This window comes from Sorex fumeus, unplaced genomic scaffold (assembly GCF_029834395.1).
Source record: "Sorex fumeus unplaced genomic scaffold, SorFum_2.1 ptg000051l, whole genome shotgun sequence".
NCBI classification, from domain to species: domain Eukaryota; kingdom Metazoa; phylum Chordata; class Mammalia; order Eulipotyphla; family Soricidae; genus Sorex; species Sorex fumeus.
In genome coordinates, this window is record NW_026606108.1 from 29,228,088 (window position 1) to 29,242,706 (window position 14,619).

Consider the following 14,619-nt stretch of genomic DNA (forward strand, 5'->3'; position numbering starts at 1 on the left):
TAAGCATTTGTCTTTATAGTTGTTTTCTTATGAAAAGTGACACTGGGCTGTAAAACTGCCCTTCTTCTTCCACTCTCCTTTTCACCTTAAAGAAAACGACAGTGGACTGGCCATGACATGCTGTGAAAAGCTTTTGTTGCTCACAATAAAACCAAAGTGTTCTATAAAAATGCACAACATGAGAACAAATCCAGTATCCAGGACCGGCTTTTTCCCTATTTGTTACCTATTTGTGTTAGTGCTGTGTGGCATAGAGATAAACAAATTTAAGAGCTTTAGAAATTTTAGAGAAAAGTATCATATTCATGCCCCTGTTTTTCCATCCCTAGACCAACAACATTCAATATTTTTATATCTGTGTAATCTTCTCCATATCTCTAAATAGAATGGGTTTTCTTAATGCCTAATTGATATTGGACCTGAGGGAAAATTCCCCCAAATTCTCCCTTCCCAGGCTTCTGAAGCAAACAAATCAAGGTCACATAGATTAGTAGGACAGAAAGACCAAATCCAGTGATGCAGCTAAGGAAAATTTACTTGGCTGTAAATTCTAGAGAAAGTGAGTCCGGGTTCTGTAATCTGAGGTAAGGGGTGAGACGGGGCCTGGTGCATCAGTGTGAAAGGAGGGGACCTCAAAGTTTAAGGAGAGGGTGACAATATAACAAAATCCTGCCTTTGTCATAACCTTTTTCAGAGGTTTCTTCTCGGAAAAGCCTCAAAAAAATCTTCTTGGATGAAAAATGAAATTTCTAGACACGACCCCCAATCTGAATCATCTTCATTCTTAAATGCGAGGTGAAATTTATTCTTAAAACTCAGCATGCTGAAAGTAGACTATAGACCAAACATGATTGCCACTCAATGCCTTTTTTTGCAAACCACAACACCCAAAAGGAGAGAGAGAACAAAAGGGAATGCCCTGCCACAGAGGCAGGGTGGGTGGGAGGGATACTGGGATCCATGGTGGTGGGAAATGGGCACGGATGGAGGGATGGGTATTTGATCATTGTATAATTGAAACCCAAGCACAAAATTTGTAAGTCTACAACTGTACTTCATGGTGTCTCACTAATAAAAATTAAACAAAACAAAACAAAACAAAAACACCTCAGAGATCACAGTTGCTGTTACTGCCACACACCAGAATGGTGGCTGGTGCTGAGAGAAGGCTGTCTCATTCCCGGGAGGCTTGTCCTCCATGAAGCTCTTCCTGAAAAGCATCATTGCTTTATATCTGTACACAGGGAGTTCATCTTCTTGTCTTTTTTCAGCTCCAGTTTTTCCTCCTCCTCCTCCTCCTCCTCCTCCTCCTCCTCCTCCTCCTCCTCCTCCTCCTCCTCCTCCTCCTTCTCTCTCTCTCTCTCTCTGTCTCTCTCTCTCTCTTTGTCTCTCTCTCTTCCCCTCTCTCTCTCGCCCTCTCTTCCCCATAATGTTTCATCAGGAATTTCAGCTTGATGGGGATGAACAGCATCACTTAATAAATGCCCTGCCCGGCCGAGCCCTGGTATGATAGAATGATGTTTCTTTCCTTTCATGTAAAACTCTCCCCAGTGTGAAACTGGTCATTGTTTTAATTACTTCGTTTGCTGGTTTGTCTATCCATCTGCAGCTGGGGGGTCATCCTTAACCCCTTGTCAAATGGAAGCCCACTTGTAGATAATTCAATGAGTCTGTTTTCTTGTTTTTTTTCTTTCTCTCGCTCTCTCTCTCTTTTTTTTGTGGGTTGTGTGGTCTTCCTCCCAAATAGTACTCAGGGGCCCGACTGCAATACACTGCTGCAATACACTGTTAACTGAGCCTGAGGGTTTATACCGGGGTCCAGAGATGTGGTGCTGCTCAACTTCTGTTGCATTTCATAGGGTCTGATAACTCATGCCTTCATTTTTATTTGTCTAGAGATGTTTTCAAATTTCATCTTTTGATTTTCTCCTTGCCCCAATCGTTATCCAATACCATGATGTTTATTTTCTAAATATTTGTGTTTTTCCTTTCTTTTGGTTAAATTATAGTTTCATACCATTGTTATCTTGAAAGATGTTTGATATGTTTTATATCCGTTTTCATGACTTTATTGAGAGTTTATTTTTGTCCTGATATATAGTATTCTTGAGAACATTTCATTTGCACTTGAGGAGATTATGTACTCTGTTTTATTGGAGTGCTCTGTAGGTACCTGTCATGTCTGTCCCGTATGATTTGATTCTAAGCCCTTTATTTCCTTCATGACTTTCTGTCTGTCATCAATATAAGTGGAATATAAGTGTCTTATTATTAACATGTTGCTTACAAGTGCTCTCTGTAAGTCTAATAACATATGTTTTAGTATTTTGGTCCTTCTATATTGGATGCATATATATTAGTGTTATATCTTCCTGTTAAACTGATCTCTATCATATAATGTTCATCTTTGTCTCTAGTTGAAATTTTTATCTGTAAATTGTTTTATCTGATAAAAATATAGTGGGTCCTAGTTTTGAAAATTTTTTAATTTGTTTGTGATATCATTTATCTATCTCTTCACTCTGTTTAGCTCAATAGTTTAAGTGAGTTACACAATTGAATTTGATGCAGGAGAGACTGTGGTGGGTTAGACCCCCATCTGGGGGTGCTTAGGAGCTACTCCTGGTTCTTTACTCTGGGGTCACTCCTGGTCATATTCAGGGTCCCACGTAGTGCCAGCAAACAAATAGAAAAAGCATGCACTCTGCTCTTTCAGCTCTCTCTCCAACCCCTGGGTTTTGGTTTCTTATTTTTATCTAGCCCCTCTGTGCCTTTCGGGTTGGTTAGTTCAGTTAATTTTTATTCTGATTATTATTGATCTCTGAGGGCTTGCTCTGACATTTTGTCTTTGGATTTTATTCTTTTAATTGCTTTGGTCAACATTTTGTGACCTTTCTTTGGTTTTATTTAGATAGACAAGAACCTTTTCAACGTTTCTTAGAAGAGAGATCTTGGGGTGGTGAACTCCTTCACTTTTATTTATTTGCTAAGGAAAAGCTGTCATTTATTCCTCTTCTGAACAAGAGCTTTGCCAAAGATTGTATTCCTTGCTGGCTGTTTTCATCTTTGAGTATCGTGAAATGTCAGTTGATTGCTAACTTTGCTAGCTGCGTGATGGAAATAGCACCTGCTTTTTAGAACTGCTGCTTTTCCCCCTAGTCACCTTTAATATTCTTGGGGGGTTTTAATTTGCATATTTTTATTGAAACAACATTGCATTTTAACTTTATATAAGTTTCAGATGTATAAAAAAAATCAATGTACTACATAAAGTTTGCAAGTAGAAGTCTGATTTTGTCCTTTGCTGTGCACTTGACCCCTAAATTCATGACCCTTTTCCCTCTTTGCATCTGAAGTCTTGGTCTTTTTCTTTGTCTTTGTCAAAGAAAAAGTCACTGTCTTTTTCTTTGCCAGCAGGTGCTTTAATAATAATAATAAATTTTCATTTTTATTTATATTGTATTAATAAAGTGTAGCACTGTAGCACTGTCCTCCCATTGTTCATAGATTTGCTCGGAGTGGGCACCAGTAACATCTCCATTGTGAGACTTGTTGTTACTGTTTTTGGCATATCAAATACACCATGGGGAGCTTGCCAGGCTCTGCTGTGTGGGTGGGATACTCTCAGTAGCTTGCCAGGCTCTCAGAGAGGGACAGAGAAATCAAACCTGGGTTGGCCAAGTGCAATAAAATGTAAATAATAAAAATAAAACTTTTTTTATTATTTATCCCACTGCTGTCTGCATTGGGGATGTAGGGATGAACAGGGCAGTGGGTAACCTCTGTGCTCTTGAGGTGAAAGGGAGTGTGGATGACTGTCATTGTCACAAACATGCTATTCTGCCATCCCAGTCCCTCCTAGATTGGCACCTAGAAATGTCTTTCTCTACCCATTTTCCATTGCACAGATGGATGAATTTTTCAGTTTCCCTTCTAATGCAATCTATGGTGGTCCCAGAGGGGAATGAAGTGCTATAGCCTTACCCTCAGGCTGTAGGATTCTGTCATCATTATTCCATTCCTAAATTGTTGGTGATAGTTATCAGTGAGCAAGTAAAACACAAACAATAGCCTAGTAATCATCTTGTTGACATCATTTCTGGGAACTTTGGGATGTCATTAAATAAATCTGTCCACCTGGAGAAAACAGTGATCCCTGATTCTGAGTAAGACTGAAGCCCGGTTGACTATTTAAGCACAAGCTATTCTGTCTACGACAGATCACAGGATATATAATTAAATCAAAGCATGTGTGCTAGAACTGAGATTTTGTATGAGTGAACAGACAGAGAAATTGTCTGAGATATATATTGGAAGAGAGAAAGAGTGGCAAGGGCAAGTCAAATGTCAGGTGGAGTAGCCTGTCAAGGAAGTCGAACAGTAGCAGTTAAACACTCCATGACAAGGGCATCTGGGAAATAGCAACAACAGGGAACTGGCTGGGATCAGTGTATATTCAAAAAAGCATGTAGTAGGCAGTAGGAAACTTTGACTAAAAGAAATTGGGAAATCAGATGTAGGAGTGTGCTTTAATCTTAGACTCTAGTTTTCCATTATAATAATGACAATAATAAGGAGTTACCCTAGTCTGAGAAGGTAAAGGTAAAGGTAAAGGCCCTCCCGTTGATCGTCGATTTGCTCGAGCGGGCCCAGTAACGTCTCCATTGGAGACTTTGTTGTTACTGTGTCTGGCTGAACACATTATTATCTTCAGAATGAAATTTCTAGAATTTTGAGGTCAAGTCCAATCAGATATAGCAACAAGTGTGTGCAGAGCCACTGATGTTCGTAACTCATCCATCCTTTGGTGAAGGACCAGTGGAACTATTCCCATATTTAGGGTAGAGCGAAAGTGCAGTCAGTTCTCTGCCCTCCAGTCTTCATTCTGGTCCCACCATTGGCTTCTCTGCCACCGTGTTCCACTGGCCTCTGAGACATCTCATGGCATTGCTTTGCACCACAGTTTTATCTGAAGTTTGACTCTTTATTGATGAAGTATCTTGCAATGGAGTAATTCTCTGCATCCAGATACCATAAAACTATTAGGACTCTTTGAACTGACAGAGAGAAAAAGACCATAAGATTGTTTAAACTATCAGGTTCACGCAAGATGATAGCCATTGTTGTGAAAACTCATATTCTTTAGTAAGGAAATATAGGTTAAAACGAAACTACTTATATTTATCCATAAACATGGTGATTTTATGTTAATTGTGTATTAACTAGATAAATGATAGATTTATTAAATACCATATCAACATGGAATATATTTAGGCTAAATGTACAAAGTAATAAAAATAATATGCAAAACCTTTTTCTTTTTACTTTTATTGTTGTTTTTGCTTGTAGGGTTTACCCAGTGGTGATCAAGGGTTACTACCAATCAGCTCAGTACTGGGGGTCATTTCTAACAGTGCTCAGACAGCCATGTAGTGCCATGGGGGATGGAACCTCCTGCATACAGAGCATGTATGCCAACCTACTGAGCTGTCTTTCTTGCCTACAAAATTAATAGCACAGCGGGTAGGGCGTTTGCCTTGCAAGCGGCCAACATGGCCGACCCGAGTTCAATTCCTCCGCCCCTCTCGGAGAGCCTGGCAAGCTACCGAGAGTATTCAATATGCCAGACACAGTAACAACAAAGTCTCCAATGGAGACGTTACTGGGCCCGCTCGAGCAAATCGACGATCAACGGGAGGGCCTTTACCTTTTACCTTACCATAAATTTTATAGGAATTGATAGTAAATGGAAGTCTGGAAGAAAAGGAAAATCTGATATTTTATAATAAGCATTTGACAGAATATATGATACATGACAAAATGAATGATATCAGGCTAAAAGGAAGTAATAGCTCTATATATAATTAAATGACTTGTCAAGAATCATGTGGACAAAGAGGAACTCACAAGTTGAGGCTGTATCATTCACAATGTCTTGATTAGGCTTAAACATACTGGGTTAGATAAGATATTTTTATTTTCTGACTTTCTTTGCGTGCATCAAAAGTATTGAGACCCCCACAGTACTTAAATGTAGTTATAGCTATTAATAGGCATTAAAATAGAACTTTTAATAAATACATTTAGCATATTTATATATCACGGTCTTCCCGTCGTTCATCGATTTGGTCGAGCGGGCCCAGTAATGTCTCCATTTTGAGACTTGTTGTTACTGTGTCTGGCATATCGAATATGTCACGGGGAGCTTGCCAGGCTTTGCTGTGTGGGCGAGATACTCTCGGTAGCTTGCCGGGCTCTCCGAGAGGGGCGGAGGAATCGAACTCAGGTCGGCCATGTTGGCTGTGTGCAAGGCAGACGCCCTACCGAAGTAATTCCTTTATATATTTATATAGTCATATTTTTAATTCTATACAACATAATTTTTTCAAAAATACAACTGTCTTCCCATTGTTCATCGATTTGCTAGACTGGGCCCAGTAACATCTCCGTTTTGAGACTTGTTGTTACTGTGTTTGGCATATTGAATACGTCACAGGTAGCTTGCCAGGCTTTGCCGTGTGGGCGAGATACTCTCGGTAGCTTGCCGGGCTCTCCGAGAGGAGCGGAGGAATCGAACCTGGCTTGGCCGGGCAGGCTGCACGAAGACAAATGCCCTACCACTGAAAAATGAAATTCTTTTACAACTCTAATGACTCCTGTAAAAGTATTCAATTTCCTGTAGTAATAATGATACTTTAATCTCTGAAAAACAAGCCTACACTTGTAAAATAGTACAAATTTAAAAACTTAATATTAGCATGAGAGACAGGGACGAATGGAGATGCTACTGGTGCCCACTCGAGCAAATCGATGAATAACGGGATGTCAAGTGATCAAGTGATCAATATTAGCATAAAATGAATGACTTATGATTTAGACAGAATCACATTTAGAATTGGAGCTATTCATTAGGAAAAAATTTTTACTTTAAATATAATTTAGTTGGGATGTGACTCAGTGATGGAGCATTTGACTTGCATGTGTGAGACCCCGGGTTTGAGTCTCAGCAATGAGTTTCCTTGCAAAATAAAGGCTAACAAGTGCTTCATGCCTGTGAGAAAGCTCAAAGGGCTAGAGCACATGTTCTTTACATAAGAACCCCAAGTTTGGGGTTGGAACGATAGCACAGCAGGTAGGACGTTTGCCTTGCACTCAACTGACCCGGTTTCGGTCCCCCAGGCACCACCAGGAGAAATTCCTGAGCACGAAGCCAGGAGTAACCCCTGTGCATTGCCAGGTGTGATGCAAAAAGAAAAAAAAAAAGAGGCCCAAGTTTGGGCCCCAGAAATACCTGATTCCCTCAGCACTGAGTCAGGATTAGCACCTGACCACCACTGGGTGTGACTCATCCAAAAATAAATAAATATAAGCAAAAAAAAAATAGAGAAAATGTAGAATTATGTTTTAGCTTTGTTTAAAATTTACACTTTAAGATTGTGATCATTTTTGGCATTTTTACAGTAAGCATGACTCTTTGAAGCTTATGGTATCTCAAATTCTTTGTAATTTTATCACCTTGACCCTTTTGATCTACCTAATATTTTAGAAACTAATTACAAGAGTAACTTAAATTTCCACACCCTTCTTTTTAGGACTTGCCTTTTAAAATACAGAATTTGAAGTTGCCCTTTGTCTCCTTTTCAAATAGAAATTTGGTGCATTCTATTTCTTGTAACTACTGGAGTTAATGCCAGCATAACCTTGCTTTCTATTATGTATTTTTTTTCTTTTTTTCTAGGTCTACCAAAAGCAGCTGTAATTACTCAGCTGCAGGTTTTAAAAGGCTCTGCTGGACTATGGGCTTTTGGTTGCTCTCCCGATGATATCATTTATATAACTTTGCCTTTGTATCACAGTTCAGGTTCTCTTCTGGGAATTGGTGGATGTATTGAATTAGGTAAGATTTGGTTTTTGTTCGATACATTATGAGGTTTGGGGGTTTTCTGGGAGATGTACATGGGTGGGGGCGGTGGGTCGCCACATTCAGCACCACACTCAGCAGTGCTCATAACTGGTTCTAGCTCTGCAGTCAGGGATCACTCTTGGCTGTGCTCAGGGGACCAAATGTGGTGCCGATTGATGATCAAGCCAGGGCTGGCTGCGTGCAAAGCTAGCACCTTAACCACTCCCTCTCTGGCTCTGTGTGCTAGGTCTTTTAAATGCCTGATGATTGAAACTTATGTTTGAAACTATAGCAGTAGAATTCAGAGTGGTTGTGTATGTTTGCTTAATTAGAATATTTTCTAAGAGAACATAATTTCATGACCTGTTCAGTGTATTTCTGAAGTAGAAAGAGCAGTGCCCTGGGAATTTGGTCCTAGGGTGGGATCTCACTGCTGACTGGGCTTCCCTCTGCATGGTCTCATTCTTCTGTGCCCTTCCCCCATCCCTGCCTCTGCTCTCTAGATGGTGGCAGGAGCCTTTCTGGGGCTGGGTGGAGGGACTGGAAGTGGCCTAGAAAAACCTGGACCGGCTGTGTGTCAGGCCAGCGCCCTGCCTGCCCTACTCTCTGTCTGGCCCTTCGTGAAGTTTCTTGTTGGTGTTCTCTCACTCAATATACCTTACTCTCACCCTCAAGATATATTGAAGCTGCTCCAAAGTTTCGAAAATAAACAATCTGTGTATATTCAAGTCAAAATAAATAAGTATTTCCGATCTTTGTGAGGAAGGAAGGCCCTTTGCAGTGGTCGTGCTCTGAGACTTGTGAGTCTTCTACTTCTTTGACTACTTCTTTCATTCTACATGCTGCAGAGGGGATATGTGCAGTGCAAATACAAAATTTCAGTGTGGATCCTTTCTAAAGCATTGTCGGACTACAAGGTTAATGTTTTCAAATGAATCTGAGAAAAATGGATAGTGATAGATTATAAAAAGACTCAGAAAGTGAGCAGAAGTACTTTAGAGTCCCTTGTGCTTTACATTGATTCTGCCCTGGATTTACCACGCCCCGCCTCCCTGCCCCGAGTGCCTCTGTTGAATTTTTTTTTTCTCACAGGAGCTACTTGTGTGTTAAAGAAGAAGTTTTCAGCAAGCCAATTTTGGAATGATTGCAAGAAGTATAATGTGACCGTGTTTCAGTATATTGGAGAACTCTGCCGCTACCTTTGCAAACAACCTAAGGTAAAAGTTACTGTTACTAGAGAGAAGTTATTTCAGATAGAAAAAGTAATGTTTATGGCTTTTTATTAAGCGTGTGTTCTCTTTTGAAGATATATTTCTCCTTTTCTCTTTGTGGCTTTTCCCACTCTGGAGATGTCTGTGTCCTCTCTTGACACATAATGCTTTCTCTTTCTCTGTCTCTTACAATAGAAATTATTTTGCTTCACTATTAAAAAAATTTTTTAAAGTAATGTTTGTGGGTATCTCACTTTCTGCAGAAATCAGTTTAGCTAACTTAAATAAAATAAAATAAATGTGAAACAAAGCAGAGAAAATATAAAGAACAACCTAAGAAGGTGCTTGGGGACTTTCTCTGGTGAGGGTAGAACAGACCCACACTCCCATCCATTTCAAACTTGAACTGATTAAAATTTCTGTAAACATAAAATGAATCTTATTATTAAGTTTGATGCAAGCTATTTTTACGAAACGAGTCATTCCAAAATCTAGGTAGCAATTTTTTTCTGCTTTTTGGGTCACATCCAGCATTGTTTAGGGGTTACTCCTGGCTCTGCACACAGGAATTATTCCTGCTGGGACTTGAACCAGGGTCATCCACATGCAAGGAAAACTCCCTACCCACTGTACTATCGTTCCAGCCCCTAGATCACTGTCACTATCACTCCCATTCATTGATTTGCTCAAGCGGGCCCAGTAACATTGTGAGACTTGTTACTGTGTTTTGCACTGTAGCAAGGTAGCACTGTCCTCCCATTGTTCATCAATCTGCTCAAGCGGGCCCAGTAACGTCTCCATTGTGAGACTTGTTGTTACTGTGTTTGGCATATTGAATACATCACGGGGAGCTTGCCAGGCTTTGCTGTGCGGGCGAGATACTCTCAGTAGCTTGCCGGGCTCTCTGAGAGGGGTGAAGAAATCGAACCCAACTCAGCTAGCCGGCTTTGCACAAGCTACCTACCGGCTGTGCTATCGCTCCAGCCCTACTGTGTTTTTGGCATATCTAATATATCACAGGTAGCTTGCCAGGCTTTGCCATGCGGACAAGATACTCTCAGTAGCTTGCTGGGCTCTCTGAGAGGGGCGAAAGAATCGAAGGCGGAATCAAGCTCCAGTCAGCCAGGTAGGCCAAATACAAGGCAAGCGCCCTACCCACTGTTTTATTGCTCCAGCCCAGCCCCTAGATAACATTTTTAAGTGTTATAAAAAAGCTTGTCTTTTTTTTTAAGCACTGTGATTCATATGGTTGTTTACAATAGATTTTCAAGCATATAATGTCCCACCTCCATTTCTCTAGTCCTTTTCCCCATTCTTCTGCTGTGTGTCACAGTTTCCCTCCCACCCCACAATCTCACTTCTTGATTGTTACTTTTTTAAGTGTAACTATAGTTCAGGTTCCATTCTTATAATAGTGTTGGATGTCGTTGGATATATACAGATACATCACAGAGGGGACCAAGGCCAGTGCCCCTCATCCCTATGTTAAAGGTAAAGGTAAAGGCCCTCCCGTTGATCGTCGATTTGCTCGAGCGGGCCCAGTAACGTCTCCATTGGAGACTTTGTTGTTACTGTGTCTGGCATATCGGATACTCTCGGTAGCTTGCCGGGCTCTCCGAGAGGGGCGGAGGAATCGAACTCGGGTCGGTCATGTTGGCTGCGTGCAAGGCAAACGCCCTACCGCTGTGCTATCGCTCTAGCCCCTATGTTACTCCCTATGTTACTTCCAACTAAATAACATGACCATTCTTCCCTTTTTCCCTTTAAGGAATTACATTAGAATATCTTTTTGTTTGGTTTTGCTTTAAGTGTGAAAGATAAGTTTTGCTTCCAGTTGCACTCATCTCGCCTTCTAGCCCTGTTTTTTTCACATGCTTTTGAACCAGTCTTTTCCATCTGCAAATAAATAGCAGAAAGAGTTTCGGTGGCTGAAGTTTGTCTATTCCTTTGTTTGCTTTTCTGCACTTCAGAAGTTATTTTCCTTTTCCCGGTCTCACTTATGCTTTAAAAATTGCTAATTTTCTCAACATTCTTGAAGCTCCATAGAAATGTCTCATCCTACACTCAAATCAACACCAACCCTTACAGAATGGTGAGAGTGGCTGCCTTATCCGCTGGGGTAGGAGCAAACCCCCGACCTGCCTTTGGCCTTGGTGAAGCACTCAGAGGTCCTTACTCAGCAGCCCCGCTGGCACCCCACCATCTGAAGGCGGACATGGTGTATTGGGATTCTGCTCTGTGACTTCTGGTTACCATTTGGACACAGAATTCCTTCTGTGCTTACCCGCAGCACGGCTGATCCCACTGTAGGCACTGAAACAAGACTATTCTAATGATTGAAGATTGCACAGGGGAGATCACACATAAAAGGCTGTGAAACTTAATCATTTGATTTGCAATATGCTTTTATTCACTTTTGGTTTGAGTTGCCCAAGGAGGAGAGCCCTCCTGAACTTTCTCCCTGTGGCAGGACTCATCCTCTTGTTCCTTGTTGGGAGAATATCCACAGCCATAAATGCCCACGCTTCATCACTAAGACAGAAAATTCCTTTTATTTCTGTTTTTTTTTAAAAATATAGTGTTTCATTCTGCTTTGGGTAACATGGTTACAATAGTATTAGTCACTCCTTCCTTGCTCCCCACGCCTCCTCTCCACTGCTTGGTGCTGAGCTTTGTCATTCAAGGCCAAAGGTTTGTCATTGTTCAATAATCTTTTTCTTTGAGGAGACTGCTAGTATCCGGCTTGGAGTCTTACCCGAAAAGCCCTGAAAAAACAGTGATAATGCCAAAAGCTTATTGTTTGTCCCCCCTAGTTTGATTGTATTTTTTGGTGATGTAATGATCAGAACTAGGGTACCTTAAGGAATTATTGCCCTCCACTGACATACAAGCCACTTTCAATAAAAGACACCAAAGGTTGTACCCAGGACACTTTTTCATGGCCTTTCTGAATCAGGCTTCCCACCATTTCTGTTGTTCTGGGAGAGCAGTATTAGCTCTGAAAAGCTTATTTTCTCATTTCTGAAGTTCTGCTAGCTGAGATCAAGCTGCAATTAGTGTCTTCAGATATTTTAGCATGTGTAGGGTCACACAGAAGTGAAGTTGGTGGAAGGATGTTGGATAGTTTTGTAATTTTTAAAAGTGTCCTAGATTGGTGTTCAAAGTGATTGGCATGATTTTGAATCTCATCAAGGATGTGGGGTATGCTTATTTGAGACTTACCTGCATTGCGGGGTATGAAAAATAGTGTAGACTTTCACTTGTACTTCCAGGATAACAGGACACTCCTTCCAGCCCCTCAAAAGTCCCTTAAGATGAATAATAGGGAAAATAGGCCAATATTTATATTATTCCCCTTTAAACACGGTGCTTAAAATCCAAATTTTTCTTCTTTCTTTTCAAATAAGTTTTATCTAATTTTGTATGCAATTGTAGCACTGTAGCACTGTCCTCCCGTTGTTCATCGATTTGCTCGAGCATACCCAGTAATGTCTCCCTCCTGTTACTTATTGTTACTGTGTTTGGCATATCGAGTACATCACGGGTAGCTCGCTAGGGTTTGCCGTGCAGGCGAGATACTCTCAGTAGCTTGTCGGGCTCTCCGAGAGGAGCAGAGGAATCAAACCGAGGTCGGTGGCATGCAAGGCAAATGCCCTACCCGCTGTGCTATCTCTCTAGCCCATAAGATATGTGTGAGGCAATACACTTGCCTTGGATTAAATGTGTTTTTCATTAGATATCCATTTTTAGCTTGCTGGGCTTTCTCAGAGGGGTGGAGGAATCGAACCCGGCTTGGCTGGGCTGGCTGTGTGTAAGGCAAATGCCCTACCGCTGTGCTATCGCTCCAGCATGTATGCAATTAATTTTTAAAATTTTCATTTACCACTGTGATTTTTTTAAATTACTGTTAATAGTAACTTTCAGGTGTACACTATTGCTACATCCTACCTACTGGCATAGTGTCAGCCACCATCCACCACTATCTCTTGGTCTGTCCACCCCTCCACTTAGCAAGGAGTTTTGTAGGTAAGCTCTCAAGATTGTTTTTTTTTTTTTGACCAGTGTCTGTTCCCCTTGCTGAGTTTCCTTACGCTCCACTCATGAGAGAATGTTCCATTCAGCATTTGTCCTTCTATTTTTGTTACACTTTTCCAGTAATACCCCCCAGTTCCATCCATAAAGCAGCAAAAATTTCATCTTAACTTATAGCCAAATAGTATTCCATTGTGCTTATCAGTCACAGTTTTTTTTATCCACTTGTCTGTTCTTCAGCACACAGGTTGTTTCCAGATGTTGGCTATTGTGAGTAATGCTGCAATGAACATGGAAATGAATTATCTTTTTGAATAATTGTTTTCATACTTTGAGTGTAGTATTTTGAGTGTACTTTGACAAGAAGTTGAATCCATGATCTTCATAATAATACTTTGCTTGATCAATGAATACACGTGTTTTGAAATGGGAAAATATATAAATTTTTTTTGCAATTTTGTAGACTAGAAACAAGCATTTTTGCTTCCAAAACTTTTGTTTCTCATTTAAAATGTCTCTTCTGAATATTTTATGCATTTATTTATTTGACACATGCTTTTATCTATTTCAACTTTTATTTCACCTAATGAAGATATTAATAATTTGTTATATTTACTACAAGGTGTGTTCCTTTACATTTTTTAAAAATTTTTAAATTTTTTTAATCTTTTAACTTTTGAATAGAAGAAAAGCATCATAGCTACAGAGTATTTGAGAGAACCAAAAATTGACAATGGAATTCCTGACTACTCTTAGTTTAAGTAAATATTTTAATTTTTAATAAAATTTCTTTGAATATAAGATTTTTTTGTGAAAAGAAAAATCACTAAACATTTACCTGAATGTAAACTGAAGAGGAGAGAAACAAGCAGAGCTCTCCCCCAAGGAGAACAATAATTATTGAAAGCAGAGATGCATCACATTGCCTAATCCCCTTCACTGATTTTGTAGAAAACAGTACAAGCAGTTCTTGACATTACAAATTAAAAGAAAAGAAAAAAAAGAAAAAGATGACTCTGATTTAGCATCTGACTCTTTTTAAGGAGACAGAGGTTTCCCTTCCTTCCATTATCTCTACATTTGCCCCTGAAAAGATGGGCAGCAACATAGCCGTCGTCAGGAGGGCAATACAGTGAGCAGGTCCTCTCCCTTTGAAAAGTTAAATATGTGACTCTGAGGCTTTGGCTGGGAGTCCTATAGGCACTTACTTAAAATAAATCCTCATGTGAAAGAAAATAAAACCACATGCTCACTAAATCAATCCAGACCTGTTTTCAATATTAGGGCAAGAATTTATTCCAGAGGATCTCTAAAGGCAGAAGTCTGCGTGTTTATGGAGCATTGCATGAAACTCCCAGGGGTGCCTTCAGGAGTGTTCAACACTTACCCACACCGTAACACACCCAACCTCACCCTTATTTTTCTTTTCAAAGCCTCAGTTACAAATGCTCCTTTATTGTTTTTTTTTTTTTA

At 40.2% G+C, this 14,619-nt stretch overlaps 1 protein-coding gene across 1 annotated transcript in view; it reads left to right on the forward strand.

Annotated features, from left to right (window-relative positions):
* The window catches only part of SLC27A6 (solute carrier family 27 member 6), a 58,382-nt gene that overhangs the window by 14,016 nt on the left and 29,747 nt on the right, over positions 1-14,619 (forward strand). The window contains exons 3-4 of the mRNA XM_056124611.1: positions 7,739-7,897; positions 8,996-9,120. Of these exons, the coding sequence (XP_055980586.1) occupies positions 7,739-7,897; positions 8,996-9,120 (284 nt within the window). The remainder of the gene's footprint in view (positions 1-7,738; positions 7,898-8,995; positions 9,121-14,619) is intronic.